The sequence below is a fragment of the Triturus cristatus genome, chromosome 9, assembly GCF_964204655.1.
Source record: "Triturus cristatus chromosome 9, aTriCri1.1, whole genome shotgun sequence".
Taxonomy (NCBI): Eukaryota; Metazoa; Chordata; class Amphibia; order Caudata; family Salamandridae; genus Triturus; species Triturus cristatus.
Genome location: NC_140592.1, coordinates 41,482,657 through 41,501,895, shown reverse-complemented (window position 1 = coordinate 41,501,895; position 19,239 = coordinate 41,482,657). Strand labels below are relative to the sequence as shown.

The following is a 19,239-nucleotide window of genomic DNA, read 5'->3' as shown; positions in this document are numbered from 1 at the left end:
CCGGTGGTGGGTTCCCCGCTATCGTAATCAGGCCCTAACTGCTAAAGATACCTGGTCATCGGAATACTAGACTTACTTTCAAATATCTTGTCACACGAAAACAAGAGTGCTGTTCTTGCGTGTTCTCCTACTGAGAAGCATGCTAGGAGTTCAATACCTAGTACAACAGACCTTTAAGTCCTCCATATTAGGCTGTAATAGCAGACCCCCAGGGTAAAATATCAAGCTTGAAACTATAAAACTCACTACGAGGGCTTTTGAAAACAAATCTACATTTCTTACACCAGGAAATCCAGGAGTAAGACACCGCTGCTCACAGAAAGACTTTGCCGATCAGACGCTAGCGTGGGTGCAGCTGCAACCATAATGGTGGTGAACAGCTTCTTATCCATAAAAGGAGAAATAGTGGCGTAAATGGACTGCAGTCTGCAAACGGACAGGCACCATATTCCATATGGAAGTTCAAGCTGAGTTGCTAGAAATTGAAGAAAGCCAATCTAAGGGTGTGTTACGGCTCTCCCCAGCAGTCAAAGTTACAGATCTGAGGCGTTTCTTGGTGGACATTTCAACAAAACATTTCATAAACACTTGGCGCCAGTAGTGTTCTAGCAGGCATTCGGAAAGTAGTGAGACACTAGTGTAGCCCGTACTAGGCTAGCAAGCCACAAGGAGACGAACAATACAGTGGTCTTGAAGACAGATCAGTCCATAAGAACATAACAAATCTATATTCCTAGACTTGTAGACTGAGGCACTGAAAAGGAAAAGCCTGATCCAGATTTACAACGCCACTGCTTTATGTAAAAGGGCAGACCTTAGAGTAGCAACTAGCAAAACTAGGGGTCAATATTAAAAGCAGTGGTAGATTTCCAACTGGACAAGTTCAGCAACTATAGATCATGCTATAAGACATGACAACATTCAGGTGCCCCGAGCCTCGCTCTTTCCACTCTCTAGCCGGTGGGGCTCAAATAAGTGGAGTAAGCAGAGGGTTTTGCTGAAGGGTATTAATTGTTGTGTAATTTGCACCTGTCTGGTGGAGTCCTTCTTTCAATAAACGTTTAATATGTTGGGATGAGTTCCTGGCTGAGTGCTGCATGGGACAGGTAAAAGGTGGGAGGGAGGATAAGCAACTGCGCTGCCACTGTCTCTTCACTCTTTTCCAACCTAGACATTTCCTCCTACAAACCATTGTTTTCAAGTGTGTTGGTTGAACTGGTCCAGGTGTTTTGAATCAAGGCTATCTTGGCTGAGGTTATTTTTAAATGACATTCCAGGACTTGATTGCGGCATCCCTGTGGCGTGGAACCAACTGTTAACTTGCAAAACAAACAATCTTTTCACACAGGCTTACAATTAAGTCCAGCATTATCATGGGAGGGATCGAAGAATGACAAAACACACAAGATCATGGACGGAATGTTGCACATTGGCAAAACATTCACCCCCAGTCACAGATCTGGGTTTAATCCATCGTTATTTTGCTCACCACGCCACCCCAGTTCAGACATAGCCATATGCAAATCAGTCTTGACTCTGTGCCTCATGGGAATAGTCCAGCCCGAACTGCCAAGCCATGTCTTCCCTGGACCGGAATCAAGCATCCTAGGACCGGTTTCGGGGTTTGCATATGGCTGGGTTCAAACTGGAATAGCATGATTAGCAAAAAAAACGGTGGATTTAGGCCCAGATCTCTGTACTGGGGTGAATGTATGACATTATTCTGCATTCTGTCCATCAACTGTTGTTTTTGCCGGGATCGAAGAATGGCCACTTTATATCCACCCAAAGCATCTGAGTATATTCCAACTCTCCCCCCTCCAGAACTCCATAAACTGCCGAAATAAGTAAACACTATCCCAGCTCTATAGCTAGAAGGAACTTTAAAAAAGACATAAGGAACGAGAGTCTCTTTTGCATATGGCAAGCATAATGCATCATGCAGAGACCCATCTCACAGTGATGAAAACCAAATATGGCCCTTTTGTCATTAAAAGTTTGGTTCAGCCTGGGATTTTGAAGATAGCTTTTTCAGTTTCCTGCAACATTTTGCATTTATCTTCCATAATACGATATCTGTAAATGCAATCTAACAAAATGTTACAAAACTAGTAGTACTGACACACACACACACCTAGAGAGAAGACAGGCAGCGTGTGGTAGAGGGCATTTCTGAAAAGGTATCTTAAGTTCTCGGAATCATTTTGCATGGAGTAAGTGACCTACGATCCTTAACCTCTATAAAGTTTATGACAACTTTTATATTCTGTGATAGTTGGTAGACATTGTTTTTCCATAGCTCTTTATTGCCTATTCAATGAGGTAAAACAAGCAACATTGCACAGATACGTAATCATCGGTTAAGAGGTCAGCCTAAAATAAATCCGAATAAAGATACATCAAAACATAAATTATAACAATCGTGGAACACACCAGACAAAGTTGCACATCCAGTTTCAGAAAAACCTCGGCTCCCACTCTAATAAATGCATTTTCACTGGACTATGTGAGCTTGTAAGATAGCTGCATCCCCTCCCTTGTAGCCTTAGTGTGGCTAGTAGCCATTTAAGTGTCTGGCAGTTTTCCCCGCCTAACCTTATGGGCAGATTTATCACCTAGTGATCTGAATTCTCCCTTAAGGATGGTGTGTGCTGTTGCTAGTGATATAAACATTCACTAGCCAGTGCGTGTACAACCTCTCGGTTTATGGCGGTCATTCATCCGATTTGGCCTTTACAGCCCCAGGAGTGTGTCCCACTCTGTGGTCGGTGTCGCTTTGCCTAACAGTTGGTGGATGCAGGTCATAACATTTATTTCCTTGAAGCACCATTTCACAAACTCTGCGAGCCATTTCGAGACGGTGGGGCTGTAGTGGCCTACCAGCCAATCACTATATTACGCTTGCCCGAAAGTAGGGCCAGGTCGAGAAATCTAGATCCGTTTGGCTTTTTTAGGCCTAGTAAATCCACCCAGTAGGCACTCCGCCAACATCATGGACAAGTGTCTGCCCGTCAGATCTGTTAAAAAGTCTACCAAGGACTGTATGTGGGAGCAGTCCCAGGCCATGTGCAAGAAGTCTGTGTCCCTCGTATGGCATCTAGGGCGTTCCGATAGGAGCCCTGGGTAAAGGTTGGCTAGCCGGGCTAGGCATAAATGTGTGCAACAGAGGTAATTAAGTTGGGTAGATTTAAAACGGTGGGTTCTAGTCACTCTTTTTGCGCATTTCAATATTTTACCCCATCCTTTGGTGGAAATGTCTTCTATCTTTTGTTCCCATTTGGTTTTCAGAACAGAGGTGGGGGCGTAGAACACTGGTGCCAATGCCCTGTGCATACTTGGTAGTTTCACATATATGCATTGATTCGTTATTCCTTTTATTTAGCAGATGCATGATCGGGGCCCCCTGGGAGCCAGAATTCTCACTGCTAGCACTGTGTCAACAATTCTCAAGCCTTAGTCTTTAGAACAGTTTTGGAAACGAGTTGCTTCTTTTAAAACATATTTTAACAAGTATTGACTGTTCAGTTTAAAAATCTAATGTCTCAGCTTGTAGCCAGACATGTGAACCACCAGGCAGGGAGGCATTCTGATGGACCTGCACTAAATATGAATCTGCTGCCAGCGGACTTGGGAAAAAATGGCCAAGGGATGCACTTACACAATACATTCCTGGAGTGGCTAGGGGGGGGGGGGGAGGTACATTAGAAAATAAGACCTTATTCCACTATATCTTTTATAAAAGCTGTTGGGCTTTTTGTTTGCTTCTCGGTTTTTTCATTTACTTTTTGCCTTAGCAAACACTCGAATAATCATTGCAAATATATTTTTGGCATGTTTGCTACACCATAGTAGTGGATAAAAAAAATGGTTTGTCGGTACACTATCAATGTGTTTGTTGACTCCCAGACCAAAAAGTAAGGGGAGGCTAAAAATAACCCTCTTTTGGTCTCTGGTAGCTCTGCAATCTCACGACTGTCCTGTACAATAGCTCAAAATGGGACGGAGGCTCAATTTGAATCCTAAGCCCAGCGAGGACATTCAAGAGGTGTAATGCAACTCCTTCAAGATCTGCGTTAAAAGCAAGTTTTAATCCCAGTAAGATCCTTTGACATTGGATAGGGTAGAACTGGTAGGTACCAGATTTCGCTTCCAGTAACATTGTTCATCTCAAGAGTGCCCCAACACTGCAGCTCAGTTATCGGAATTCTGCAAAGTATGGATAAAAACGAAGAGAAAAACTTTCCTTCTAGGCACACACCACCACAAAATATACCAACAAAGCTATGTTAAATCTTCCACTGAGTAAGAGAGAATTTATTGTGTCACCTCAAGTAAAATGTTTCTTCCACAAAGTCTACAGACAGTATAATTCTACTGAAGAGACATTCACTAGTGGGTCAGAGGGTAATGGTGTATTTCATAGACGCGCGAGGAGAGTGCCGCAGCACCCAAAAATAACCATACTGGAGTTCAGAATGTGAACAGTAATAAAGATACCTTTCAATTTATGCTCATCTTGTCACATGTGCTGTGTGCTCAAAGACAGAGGTTAAATGTCAGGCGAAGTCTTCCGACAAATGTATTTACTTTTAACATGGAGTTTACTTTTCTTTCTTCGACTGCAAAGTGAGGGGATTTGGTAAAGTGTGCCAATCTTACTGGGGTGTATACATAGTATGAAGGGGAAAGGCTGTATGATATATATTTTTTTCTAGTAAATAACAAAATGTAAATACATGTTAATGAACTGTACAAATATTTCAAAATATATCACCAGTGAGGAAAGTGCAAATTAAGCACATTTTTGTAATTCCGAAATGTGTTTAAAACAAAGATTGTAATACAAAGATACTTTACTTGGTGTTTGCAGATAATAAATATTTGAGGAAAATATATAGTTTCATCAATACAACCAATACAACTGAAATTCTTTGCAAATGTAATGGCCATTTGAATGGAAAATGTGCTGTCTGAAAATGAATGCCCCACACCATGCTATAGTAATATATATGCAACAGTGTGCTCCAAAATGCACCACTGGCTACATAGCACACCCTTAACACTCTCCTGCTGAATTGTGTGGCTCGTTTGCTACACATCTTTGAGCGATGCTTGGGTTTTTGATAGTCCCTATGACTTCAGTGATGCAACACTGATGGCAGTAGCCCCACTCTGAAAAGTGTTCCAGCCCCACCAGTGTAGTTTGGTTTCTGGGGAGAGGGCACTTACATAATTGCGTTCTAAGTCAGAGGATCCTCGTGTACATAGGGTTATGGGCTAGAGGGCCCGGGTGTATTCCTGTTTGCCAGACAAAGAGCCCTCAAAGAGTCTGGGTTCTTTGTGCTGCCCTTCGGGGAGGATTATGGCTGTGAGGTTTTAAAATCACAACTGGAAGGAGTAAGGCGCACTGGTAACAAATCTTTATTGAGGTTTACCAACCTGCCCTTTCATAGGCACGCAGTAATTTTTACGTTTGACCTTAACAGAACCATTCGTGGAAATGGAACATTGGTGTTTTCTAAAACTACTTCTGTCATTGAGAACAGCTGCTCGAGGCTGTTGCAAGGAAGACAAAGAACGAACACTCTCTTAGATGCTAAACAAAGAGTCTTTTACTGACGCTGCTTTTAGCGAAACACTGGTGAGAGGCAAGTCCATAAGGAGGGAGTGCAGCACAGCAGTTTTGTTTGTAAGCCACTGAACCCTTTACTTCCCATACACAATCAAGACAGAGACACGCAAAGAGGGAGGTTTTGCAACCAAGATTGAAAACATGGCTTTTCACCCACCAGCTGGCTTTACTCCTTAGTTACTAAAGCATTTATAGCACCTGAAGGCTCCGTTGCGGATACAGGGCAATATACAAAACCCCAAAATAAAATAAACAATCCTCTCGACTAGGTGGGCAATGCCGATCTCACTAAATGGTAGCGGAGTAGTGGTGAGAGCTCTAGCCAGCCACTAATAGTGGGCTTCCTGTGCAAGAACGATACCCTAAATTGCACTGGGCGTGCATACAACCTGGTGTGCAAAGTAGGTGCGGCACAGTCAAGGGCTTACAGCTACCGCAGAGAAATGCCCAGCACGGGCAATATGCGCATATCTGTCACCTACATATCCGTTGAGGTGGCCAACTCACCCCCTCCCATGGCCACTGTCAATTAGGTCCCTACACAAAACCCAGAATCCCTCTAAAGCTACGAATTCTGGATGCAGGACACCCACAGCAAAAAGTATGGAGCTTTAGAATGTAGTTTACATCCCTTTACACAACTCTAGACAGAAACAGCACTCCCAACGTTGGACTATCATGATTGTCATTCATGAAATGACTTGAACAGACCCTTCACATACTTGCTCACTCCGCGCCGCCTGCATTATTTCAGTAACAAATCTGATGTCCTTAACCCTTCACACACATGCCGAGCATGTATTGTTCGAGTCTCTAAACACACCTGGATTTAAGGAAATGCCTCCCGACTCAAAGGAGACAGGAGTCAGATGTATATGAAAATGCTGAAGCTTACGGGGACCTCTTTCCGAAGTCGTTCATACAACCAGTGGCAATGAAGGTGCGCGCAGCGAACATGCTAAGCATCTTTCCGAAATCAAAGGGAAGTAACTTTTATGCAGTGCCTGGGGTGTTCGATAATCAGGGTCGAATTCACAAAATGTGTGAACCCGTCTCCGACTCAAAAACACTATTCTTCTTTTGCAGGGCTCCAGGAAAAGCGAGCAGCCTCGTTTGTAATATTCGTGGTGATTGAACCTCCCAGTAACACTTAACTTGCGAGGAAAGTCATTGAAAACGTGCCATGGACGAACGGCTAATATTGCTGCTGAGGGCAGGAACGAATAGCAGACAAAAAAAGGGATAAGTGCTTGGCGAAGTACATAGACGGATAAATGAGGGAATCGATGAACACACGTTTGAAGCAGGGTTGTGACGATTTAATGAGGGAACGTAAGAGATGTACCGCTAAACGGGTGTGGGTGCAGGGGGAGAAGTGGGAATAGGTGGGTCGAAAGATGGTAGGGGAGAGATCGATAAGGAAAGAGGCATGTAAACAAAGGCAGACATGAACGATGGGTGAATTCATCAATGATCAAAAGAACGAATACGCGAAATGGGTGGCTTAATGTGAGATCAAACAGCTTCATTAACAAGAGGACCGCTGTATTACTAAGAGTACAGACGATTTATTGGTTCAGTGAGTGAACAGACAGGAGACCAGGCGAACTGAGAAGCTGAACGCATGGTAGAGTCGTTAATAAATAAAAGATCAAGCGGTGCAAACAGTCGCAGCCACTCTCAAGTCATGGCAATGAGAAGGTAACCTTATGTGTGTACGCACGAAAGGATATATACATAAACGCATAGGTGGATACGCAAATGGATCAATGGAGGAGTAAATAAATGATGTAGCAAAGTGGAGGATAAATTAATGGGTGGACACAACAGGTGAATAAACGGGTGCTTGTATAGAAGGTTTGGTGGGAGGACTGAGTAACTGGGTGGATAAATTAAACGGGTGCTTGGATAGAAGGATTGGTGGGAGGACTGAGTAACTTGGTGGATAAATGGTGGCTGAATACTAAATCAAAGATTCGGGGAAGGTGATGGAGTGGACGAGCTCGTGGGGTTCACTTCATGTCTACCCGCCCCGTACCTCCCCACGCTGGTAAAGCTTGCTGAGGGCCGCCCTGGGTGCCAGGAAGTCCCGGTGCCGCAGATTCTTGGCGCTGCTCTCCTTGAACCACATGCCGGGCACTGGAGAGGCGCTACCAGGACGTAATGCGAGGCTGAGCGCCCGGAGCGTATCTGACACCCGGAGGCCCTGGTGAAGCGGGTTTCCGTCCACCGACTCCATTATAACAGTCCCCCGGTGGCCCGGGAGCTGCAGCCGTACGACTGAGGATAGTGGAACCGGTAACTATAGACCTGAGAGGCTAGAGCGGCTCAACCATAGAGTCTGACGGTGCCCAAGCGGATAGAGCCAGGAAGAGGCTAGAGCGTCAACCAACTGTCTCTCAGGACAACCAGAGCGAATAGAGCCCGGGGGGAGGCTAGAGCGTCTCACACAACGGAGTCTCAGGTTGCCAATGCTGACGGAGACGAGATTGAAGCTACAGCCGCTTACCAGAGAGACAAGAAATATGATAGAGCGGCTCACCTCAGAAATAGACATAGAGAACAGACTGTTTTACCGGTCCATCCAGAGGGAAGCTGGAACGATAAATCTAGTTTTTTTGCCCTGAGCTGCACTTTCAGGGCAGTATTTTATGCCATTCAAAATTATTTACTTTTCAACCATTCCTAAAAATATGTGGGCAATTTGTAAATTTCCCCAAAATATTCTAGAACTGGAGTTGGAATACTATATAAGCCTCCTGGAATATTAGGGGGAAAGTTGCTCTTTCCCCAAATATTCTTCTAAGACTGGAGTTAGTATTGAAATGTTGTCCTTCCAGTGTCTGCCATACCTACTGCTGCCCCGAGGGTGCAGTTAGGGCAAGAAATACGGACAAGCAGTTTGGATGACAGTGGCATACATGCCAACGGACCCGATTCAGGCGGCAGCCTCCTGATGTAAAGCAAAAATTACTGTTTATTTTGCTTCTCCCACCTGAAATCGGCCCCACTTCAATGTAAGTCTGTGAGGATAATACATTGCTCTGTGTTATGTTTTATACGTGTGGCCCCCTGCGGACACCGTAGTAGATTGCGTGTACATGTGTCCCTGCGAGGACACTGTATCGCTGTTTACCTCACCAGCTGTCAGTTGACAGTTGACAGCTGGTGATCCTGAAGCAGCTGCAGTGACTTGCGCTCCACGTTCGGAGCTGTGTTGGCGAATCGAATAAAGAACTTGCTTCAATCAACTACCTCCGACTACTTTGTTCTTTACAAAGTGGCGACGAGCGCCAACACTGGAACCCACAGTCGGAATACACAGATATAAGGAACATTTTTAACCGACGAAATTCTAACCTTACAAAGAAAAAGTACACGGACAAACAGAGAAACTAACGGGATATGAACAAGAATGTAAGGAATTCTGCAGCTGGGGAGTAAGAAGACCACAGAAAAAAAGGTTCGTGAAAATAGAAATTTTAATACTATACATGCGTGGAAAAAAAAAATTAAGAAGGAAGAATTTAAAAATATAAAGAGCGAACAGTTTGAACCAGCATACATATACTAAGACTGTATGGAGAAACATACGGTAATCTACAGCTCTGCCTTCACTAGCCAGTAGTCTACGGGAAAAAAGTACACGTTGTGGGAGAATCACCTCACAGGCAAGTGACAGTTTAACAAACTCTTCAACTGTCAGCTGGGCACAACGTCACAACATATGCTAATACGGAGTGACGTACTACGCAAGAAAGCGGAGGACATTCCTCAAAGAATTCAGGTCAGCAGTTCAGCTCAGGTGATGACGAAGAACGCAACATTGCGTGCAGCCATTTTGAAATCCGAAGAAAGTAAATAACACTGTCAGTTTCAGTGATCAGAATGAAAAATTGTCTAGCAAGCGTGACAAAGAATTTTCAATTCTATTAAGGACACGGAGGCGAGGATTATGCTTCTCTTTGCTTTACTGCAAAACACAGCAGCCAATTAAACAACTTTAAACTCCAGCATACCCCCGGAAGTACAACCCCCTCCATAGTATGCCCCAATCATTGTCAGTACTTTAGTATATATAGTTCGAAACCACATCACTTCCTCTTTCTTTGCATGAAACTCTTAACACAGTCCACAAACTTGACCGTTGAACCCTGGACCACCCATTTCCTCATCGACTTGCGTCCAAACTTGAACCCCGAACTTCCTCTCCGGAGAGAGATGTCAACTGTCTTATGCCAAGCTGAATTGTCTCCCTGAAGAGCCGTATCATCCTTGCCGATGCCAAAACTCCAGAACCTCAAGGTTGCTTGGTCTGGTCACCTGAAATGGAAACTGACATCGTAACGTCCATACAAAAATGACGTTGAAGGCAATGTATAGGATTACCGTGTGGGTACAACATTATAACAATTACACAATAATGCCATCATTCCAGAAGCTTGGGTGGGATAGCCCTCGCCTCCGTGTCCTTAATAGAATTGAAAATTCTTTGTCGCGCTTGCTAGACAATTTTTCATTCTATGGCAGTCCACGGAGGCTCCGATTATGCTAGTTTAAAGTTGATTCACCACCACCGAAGCTACATCCACAATAGGTTTATGGTAAAACGTTTTGAATGTGGAATCAGCCGACCAGTCCGCCACAGTCATGATATCTTGCAACCGGGAACCCGCCCCAAAAGATTTTGAGGCCATAGCTCCCCTAACGGAATGAGCTCCAAAAATGGAAACATCCAGCCCAGCAAGACCCAGTAACCAAGTGACCCACCTGGCCAGGGTTGCAGATGTGACCGGGCGAAAAGGTCTCTGAAGAGCAATTAATAATTGTCCTGATACATCAGATCTAAATTCCCTAGTGCAATCTTCATAAACCTTCAAACACTTGACAACACACAATTTGCTGTGATGAGGAAAAGCAGGGTATGTAATACACAGAGAATGCGTTTTAGTACGTCTGGAAATCGTAAAGGAAACTCCAGAAGGAGTAAATACTCTACCTGCCAAATCCAATGCCCGCACATCCGACACTCGTCTACATGAGATTAGACACAGCAAGACTGTCAATTTTGCCGATAATTGTTTCCTAGACAAGGCTTCATTATTCGGCCAGTTCCTCAAAAAACACAATACCACCGAAACGTCCCAAAGTACGGTGTACTTAGGTTGAGGAGGGTTCACTAAACGAATCCCTCGCACCACCTTGCAAACCAAAGGGTGTTCCCCCACCGGTCTGCCCTCCACATGCGGATGACCCGCCGAAATTGACGATCTAAAATTATTCACCGTCCGGTGCGCCAAGCCTGATTTGGCTAGTTCCGACAAAAAATTAACAATTAGATGAATGTCGGATCCCACTGGATCACTCTGTCGCTCACCACACCAACCAACCCATCGCTTCCAAGCCGATTCGTATCGCTTGTGTGTGGAGGGTGCCCAAGCCTGGGATAAGAAAAAGAGAGTGTCTTGCGAAACTCCCGGCACCTGCCAGCGACGCCTGAAAGTCTCCAGGCCATGAGAACCAACTGGTTCTGGAACACTAACGGGTGGCGAAGCCCCTGAGGATCCGTGAGAATGTCCGGAAACGAGCGAAGTCGAACCGGAGGCGCACAAACCAAGGTCAAGGCGGTTGGGAACCATGCTTGTGCTTTCCAACAAGGAGTAACCAGAACCAGTTCCGCTTTCTGTCTGCGAGTCTGTGCCAACACCCTCGGGATCATGGCAAATGGTGGAAAGGCATATAGAATGCCCGTCGTCCACGAGTGAAGAAAGGCGTCCGAGCCGACCGCTAGAGGGTCTGGCCGCCAACTGTAGAACCGTGGAAGCTGACTGTTGAGTCTGGACGCAAACAGGTCCAACACACAAGGTCCCCACTTGAGATTCAACGCTTCGAATCTGCTGGGATGCAGCTTCCAATCGCTGCTGTCCCGCAAATGTCGTGAATTCCAATCGGCAATCACGTTGGATGACCCGGGAATATATTCCGCCGTCACCACCAGACGATGGTCCAGGCAATAATGCCAGAAGTCCTTGGCTATTTCCGCCAAGAGGCGAGATCGGGTCCCTCCGAGACGATTTATGTATCGCACCGCGGACACATTGTCCATGCGGAGAAGAATGCAACAAGAAACCTTCTGAGGGGCCAGAGTTCAAATCGTAAATGCTCCCGCAAGAAGTTCCAAGCAGTTTATATGCAATTTCAGCTCCTCCTGAGACCACCGTCCCCCCGTCTCCATGGTCCCGCAACGCGCTCCCCAGCCCCATCGACTCGCATCTGATTCTATCACTACATCCGGGCTGGAGGAGAAAATGGCCCTGCCGTTCCAGGCATCCATATGGTCTAACCACCAATTGATCTCCGTACGAGCCTCTGCTGAAAGGGCTATCTGTTGCCCATACGAGAGACCCTTGCGTAGATGCAAAATGTTCAATCTCTGAAGGGCCCTGTAATGCAATGGACCCGGAAATATCGCCTGAATGGACACAGCCAACAGGCCTACAAGGCGAGCTAGCGTCTGTAATGATATTGTCAGAGAGGCAAGCGCTCTCCTCAATTCCTTCCTGATTGCCACTCTCTTCTTCAAAGGAAGCAGTAACTGACACGTGAGAGAGTTGATCTGAAATCCCAAAAAATCCATCGATTGCGATGGAATCAGAACCGACTTCTCTAGATTCAATAGGAAACCTAGTTCCTGCAACAGTCGGAGCGTCCAAGACAGGTGCCTCATCAAGAGTTCTTTCGACTGTGCCATAATTAGAATGTCTTCGAGATAAATTATCAGACATACCCCTCGTTCTCTCAACCATTGCACCACCGGTCTCATGAGTTTGGTGAAACACCAAGGGGCGGAAGACAGACCAAAGGGCATCGCGGAAAACTCGAACCACTGGCCGCGCCAGAGAAACTGGAGAAACCTTCTGTGTGGCGGGAATATAGGAACCGCCAGATAGGCGTCCATCAGATCTAAGCGAACTAGCCAATCCTGTTCTAGAAGGATGTCCCGCAGTAAATGGATGCCCTCCATTTTGAAGTGGCGATACACCACCCATGCGTTGAATTCCCTGAGATTCAACACTAAGCGAAACCCTTTGTCCTTCTTCAGAACCAAGAAAATCGTGCTTACAAAACCCCGACGATGGGGAATAGACCTCACTATCGCGCCTTTTTGGAGTAACGCTTCCACTTCCCTGTCGATGAAACTCTGTTCTTGTAGGGAAAAATGTAGGGAGCCGGGCATCTGACTCTGATTCGGAGTGTCGTAGAACTCTATGTGGAAGCCCTGCACTGTTTGTAAAACCCAGGGATCGACCGTAATCTCTTGCCACCTGTGAAGGAACAACGCAATGCGACCTCCCACCATGCACTCTGTGGTATTCAAAATCGTTACCTGAATAGGAGCTATCGCTGGAATTTTGTTGTCCTCTGTAGACTCCTCTGTGGCCTCGACCTCGTCCACCCTGATTGCGGGAGGGGTAAAACTGCGGCTTCTGACCACCTCTGCCTCTTTGCTCAGCACCTCGGGAGGTCTGGTTATAACCTCGGCCGGACCCTCGACCCCTGGAGCGTCCGGCCCTATCAAAAACACCAGTGTGGAACACCTTCTTGATGTTAGCCTGTGCCTTATCAAGTGCCGAAAACGTGGCGACGTATTTGCCCATTTCTTTGACAAATTTATCGCCAAACAACATGCCATTGGCCAGGGAACCCGGTTCCGTCGTGGCCATCTCCGCCAGTTGAGAGTCTATGCGCATCAAGAAGGAGCGCCTCCTTTCCGTTGACAGCGCCACATTGGCATTGCCCAAAAAACACAGGGCCCGTTGAGCCCACTCCATAACATCCGAAGTGTCCAATGGAACGTTTTGGTTCTTGGCGTTGACCGCTGCATCCAATATTTTGGTAAGGGGACCCGAAACATCCAACAGTTTATCCTGGCACCCCCGCCAGGCTCTATCTAAACCCTTTTTCGGGTCCTTTGCGAATTTTCGCATAAATGTAGCCATGTTCGGATCTAACTCTGGCGTGTCCGCCACTTTTCCAGCCAGTGAGGGTCTCGGGCATTCCGACCTTAAGGTGGCGCGCACCTCTTTCTCAAAACCCTGTCGTAGGTTTACCCCCACATAATGAGCCACCTCCGGACAAGGAACCCACTCAGAGGATCGAGGGTGTATAAGACTCTGAGGGTCAAATAAAACATTTTTGGGAGCCTGGCTGTCATTTGCTTTATAAGCAGTATGTGTCGCCTTTTTCGATTTCTTTTTAGGCCTCACCGACTCCACCTCCGAGTCAGAGGTATTTGTAGTAGACGGAAAAGAGTCATCAGTGGTATAAGAAGCCATGGAGCCATGGTCTTTCATGACGTTTTTGGCCATGCGCGCCAAAACCTTGGCAGAAGACTGCGAAGTCCCCGCGCCACTATGATGAGTTTTCATCTTCCTCTTGCCATATTTGAGGAGAGGTTTAGTAAAAGGCTTTGGGCTTTTATTAAAGCTTTATTAACTGAACCCTGGACGTGGGTATCCAGGGCTTCAACCAAATTCTCCTCCAATTGTTCAGGCTCCTCATATTCCTCATATGCATCACACACTACCCACTGATTTTCCTCTTTGGCGTAGTACGCCATTGCTTCAAGCAGAGAGGTCTGGAGGAGATTCAAGGGGTGGAAGCAGCCCAGGGGTCTGTCAGAACCTGTCACTAAAAAGTGCACAGCAAAAAGTGAAACCCAAACTAAAGGTTCTGAACCAAATCACAGATCAAGGTGGAAGGAGAGACCCCTTACAAGCTCCCCTAGAGCAAGCTCTATGCCGGTAACACGCTCCGGTCAGCGTTAAAATAATGAGGCCAGAGATGTGTGCAGTCTTTGTAATCTGTGCGCGAGGAGCCGTTAACTCGAAATGGACGAAAACGGGTTCTCGCGCACAGCCACAGCGTCCGGGGCAACGACGCGACCGTTCTCTGAGCACAAGCGTGTCGTGTCTGCCTCCTCCTTCTCCACCGCCCCCTAGCGCTTGTAACAATCCAACGACGCGCGCGCGCTGCCGTACACGACGTCCCCAGAGGGACCGGAGCCGAACAAACAAACACCTCAGAAATGCTTACACAGGTCGCGCCACAACCTACCACAACAGTAAAAACAATCCTGAATATATATATAAACCAGCGGTAATATCATTAATACAAGAACTTCCCCACAATTTACCACAACGATAAAAAGGTAAGGAAAAGCACTTATCTGCTGCTGCAGCAGCAAAGAAAGAGGAAGTGATGTCGTGGTTTCGAACTATATATACTAAAGTACTGACAATGATTGGGGCATACTATGGAGGGGGTTGTACTTCCGGGGGTATGCTGGAGTTTAAAGTTGTTTAATTGGCTGCTGTGTTTTGCAGTAAAGCAAAGAGAAGCATAATCGGAGCCTCCGTGGACTGCCATAGAATATCGCACACGCGTGCGCTACTGAAAAGCAGTCTTAACAAGAAAAATAAACGGAAGAACAAAGAACCGGAAGCAAGCGCGAACCATCAGGTACGGTGCTGGTCGAAATTAGGCTTTACAGGAAAAAAAATGGAAATGTAAAAAGTAACACAGCAAAGCTGCAGGGATATATATTTAAAAAACTGCTTACAAAATATACACCTTCACCTTATACAAAGCCAATTGCAAAAACATTTCAAATTAAACTAATATGGCGTCTTGCTACTTGTGGAATCTCTCTCCCCAACAATCATTCCTACCAAGTAAGGGGGAACCAGTACTCAAATGGGAGGAATGGAGGGTGTATTTTAACAACTACATCTCACAGATTGATGATGACGATGAATTTACCCCTAAAAAGAAATACAAACTCCTATTACATTGTCTTGGAGCTGGTGGAATAAAAGTGTACAACAGCATAAATAAAAAGGCAAGAGGGGAAGGTGAGGATGATGTTTCCGCTAACAAATGTGTGCGTAGGTGTGGACAGATACTAATTCTTCCACAGGAAGCAGGGAAAAGACGAGTCAGTCGATGACTACGTGTCCGCACTCAAAGATTTGGCATTGAACTGTCGTTTTGGCGCGTTGCATGACAAATTCATTAGAGATCAAATTGTAATGCAGGGGTCAAACGCTGACATCCAGGACAGTTTATGGGCTACAGGGGAGTACCCACTCCAAAACATAATAGATGTTGCTAGAAAAGCAGAGTTGACTGGTCGCTGCGCTAAAGCTGTCGTAGCTGAGAGCAACGAGAAGAAAGAGTGTAGTACCGTCAGCAGGGTGACACAAGTTAAGCGCACCCCGAGACACACGTGGAACAACAAAACAACCAAACCTATAAAGAACAAACTATTGGATAATGTAACAAAGCGTTGTTATAGGTGTTGCGACAACTCGCATTGGGCAGACGACAGACAGTGTCCTGCTAGGGGAGTGAAGTGCATGTACTGCGGATTCATAGGACATTTCCAAAAGGTGTGCCGGAGGCATAAAGCACGCACTGTTAAAATCATTGACGAAGAAGAAGCGTATCAACCTGATGAATCAGATGATGATGACATCAACATGTGTGTCCTCAGTATAGAAGAGGAGCAAGTAAATAAGGTCAGTGCAACTGAGACCACCAAAAAGAAAAAACCCATATGTGATATGACCATCGGGGGCGTGAATATCATCATTGTCGCCGATTCAGGTTCACCATACACGATTGTGAACAGAAAAGTATGGGAGGAAAAATTCACACCATGCATTGGTAACTGTTGTAAATATGTATTTTCCTTTATGTATTCACCAATTGTCCTCTCTTGAATTAGCTCTTCCTTTGTGTCCGTTCCTGATTTTGATGGTTAATGAATGTGACATAATGTGTTGCAACGAAAAAAGAGAGATAAGACCCAAGGCAGAGTTTTTGGTCAATGACCGCACAGTAACCTTGATGGTAGACACTGGTTCGAGACACACTATCATTCCAGAATCATTATTCAAGGATAAGTGGGGTCACACAGTATTGAAGGAGAGTGATATCTCTCCAACTGGGTACTAAGGTGAAAGAATAGATTTACTAGGGTATTTTGATGCAGATATTCACTTCAAAGATAGGTCAATCAAAGGTAAAATATATGTTGCCATAGATGGACCACCAATTCTGGGCTGGATTCATCAATATGACCTACATATAATAGTAAATCCAAGGGCACCTGACCAAGTAATGGTTCTAGACGATCACAATCTTAGTGACATATTGTATGATGCCAGAAATGTATTCAGAGAGGAATTAGGAGAATTAAAAGGGTATGTCCATAAGATTGTTATAAAGACAGGCACCATCCCAGTACAGCACAAGGCAAGAAGAATTCCACTATCAGTCAAAGATGAGGTTAAAAAGGTAATAGAAGAAATGTTACAGGGTGGTGTCATTGAACCTGTTGAGGCTTCTTCATGGGTGTCTCCGGTTGTTATCACGCAAAAGGCGGATGGCAAAATTCGATTCTGTGTGGACTTGAGATCGTTAAATAAATATGTAGTAGCAGACACTTTTCCTCTTCCCAACATAGAGGAGCTAGTCTCCACGTTGCAAGGGGCGAAGTTCTTCACAAAATTAGATTTGAAAAGTGTATACCATCAAATTCGTCTCCATGAAGACTCGAAAAATTTGACAGCATTTATTACCACAGAAGGAACATTTCATTTTACTTCCTTTTGGGTTAATTTCTGCTGCAAGTGTTTTTCAACGCATGGTCACAGAATTCTTTAAAGGAATTAAAAAAGCAGTATTCGGGGAGGAGCCAAGATGGCGACCGGGACGGCAGCGTAGACTCCCGGCTCCGTGAACCTCCGCATCCCGCACGGATATCCTGCACGAGATCCTTAGTCTGCGCTATGCGATCGTGTTTGTGAATGAGAGTGGCAACCGAACGTGTGACTCCGAGGTTTCTGGCTGCGGTACCGCCGGAGAAATGTGCATTTGAACTTTGCGGCCCGTGCAGCCCTGGAGCCGGGACCTCGAGTGGACGCCTTGGCCGGGTGGCAGTTCAACAACAGCGGCCTGTGGTGACTGGGTGGAGTCGGTCCACCGGAGCGGTGCTAACCTCGGCCTGCATTTCGCCGTGGTCGCTCCCACTGCTAAGCGTAGCGGACTGAGGGCATGCCCGGGGGTGCAATTCTCAGATTCTCCGGTGTTTGCCCCTGCCTTTGACTGTGAGCTGCCCGGACGCCGCCCGTGGCTCGCCCTGATCCTTGCGGGCTGCTCCCGGATTTTCGCGGGAGCTGGTCCGTGGTGGGGACGACTGTTGCCCGTGACCACGCAACGGATACATTTTTGCCTGCCCCCGGAACCCTGTCTCCAGCGACGTGGACCTCGAGGTGCTTGTCCCTGGGTCCCGGCCCCAATACGGGTCGGGCCTCCCCGGCGGCCATCTTGTTGCGATGCAGCCTACCATCCTGTCCACTGGGTCGCAGCAGGATTGGGAGTGTGTGACTTTTGGGAGTGTGGCGGAGCGATCGCAGAGAGCTGTGCTGGGGTACGGCGACCTCCTAGAGGCCCTTGGTGCCCTTCATTTCTCCTTGGCTCGGGGCGTCGGGGTCTTGGGGAGTAAGCTCGATGGTGTGGCATCAGCGTTGGGACAGTGGCGGCCTGCCTGTCCACAGGTACACAGGGACTTCCCACACTGCACACAGGAGGACAATGTCGCGGCCACCCCTGCGATTAGTGCACAGCTGGACACTCCGGACAGTATGCTACCGTGTGATTGGCTAGCTGAGGGTTTGATCTGTTCCGGAGGTATTGGACCTGAGTGGAAGGTGGTGGCCTCGTCCCGTGCACGGCCTCCGGCGACCCAGGGACAATTTCAGCAACAGTTGTCTGCTTTGGCTGATTCCGCCTTCCTGGACCTTGTGTGCAGTGCAGATCCTGGGGCAGCACTGGGAAAGACGTCCCTCCATGATGCAGACTGTGTTGGTATTCAGAGACTTCCACCCCACCTGTGTGCGTCGCTTCCCGGTCGTTTTTGGACACTCCTTTACCTTGGAACATCGGACATGGCGCTGGGTCGAGGGGTAGGCATGGGCAGAATTGCAAAGAGTGGTCAAGGATAAGGCTGATCCTTCGGGGGTGGTCATCTAGTAGACGGGCTGACTCAGGGGTTGCGTACTCTCATGACATAGCTATTAGCATATTAGGTGCATAATGCTCCCCATCCTTTTTTTGATATGGTCGATTTTGTGCTGCTTATTGTTTGCTGTGGGGAGACCTCACCGTGCGGGAGGGAGAAGCCGGGGGTATGTTTTGAAGGCCCTCCTCCAGTTTATTATACTTTCTCTACCCCCCGTCTGGTGGGGTTCTTTTCTTACTCCTTTTTCCCTGTTTCTTCTATATTTCGGGTCTAGTTCCAGGGCGACAGGCACACTGCTGGGGGGGGGGGCCGTACTCATTTGCAGAGGTGCAGGGTGGGGGGTTGGGGGAGGGGATTCTTTAGTCTCTCATCTCTTTTTCCATGGCCTCCTTTTTCTTCTCCGCTTCTTCTTGTTTTTTCTTTTCTGGGATCAGCGTGGTACACCTCCTTTGTTGTGAAGCGTTGCCTTTTCATGTGTGCCACAGTTTCCGGGGTGTTCTTGGGCGTTAGGGCGGGGGCC

General features: G+C 46.6%; 1 protein-coding gene across 1 annotated transcript in view; it reads right to left on the bottom strand.

The window, feature by feature from the left end:
- Positions 1-9,128, bottom strand: part of DALRD3 (DALR anticodon binding domain containing 3) — a 177,799-nt gene extending 168,671 nt beyond the window's left edge. The window contains exon 1 of the mRNA XM_085624347.1: positions 7,671-9,128. Coding sequence (XP_085480473.1) covers positions 7,671-7,871 — 201 coding nt within the window. The 5' untranslated portion in view covers positions 7,872-9,128. The remainder of the gene's footprint in view (positions 1-7,670) is intronic.
- Between the last annotated feature and the right edge of the window lie 10,111 nt (positions 9,129-19,239).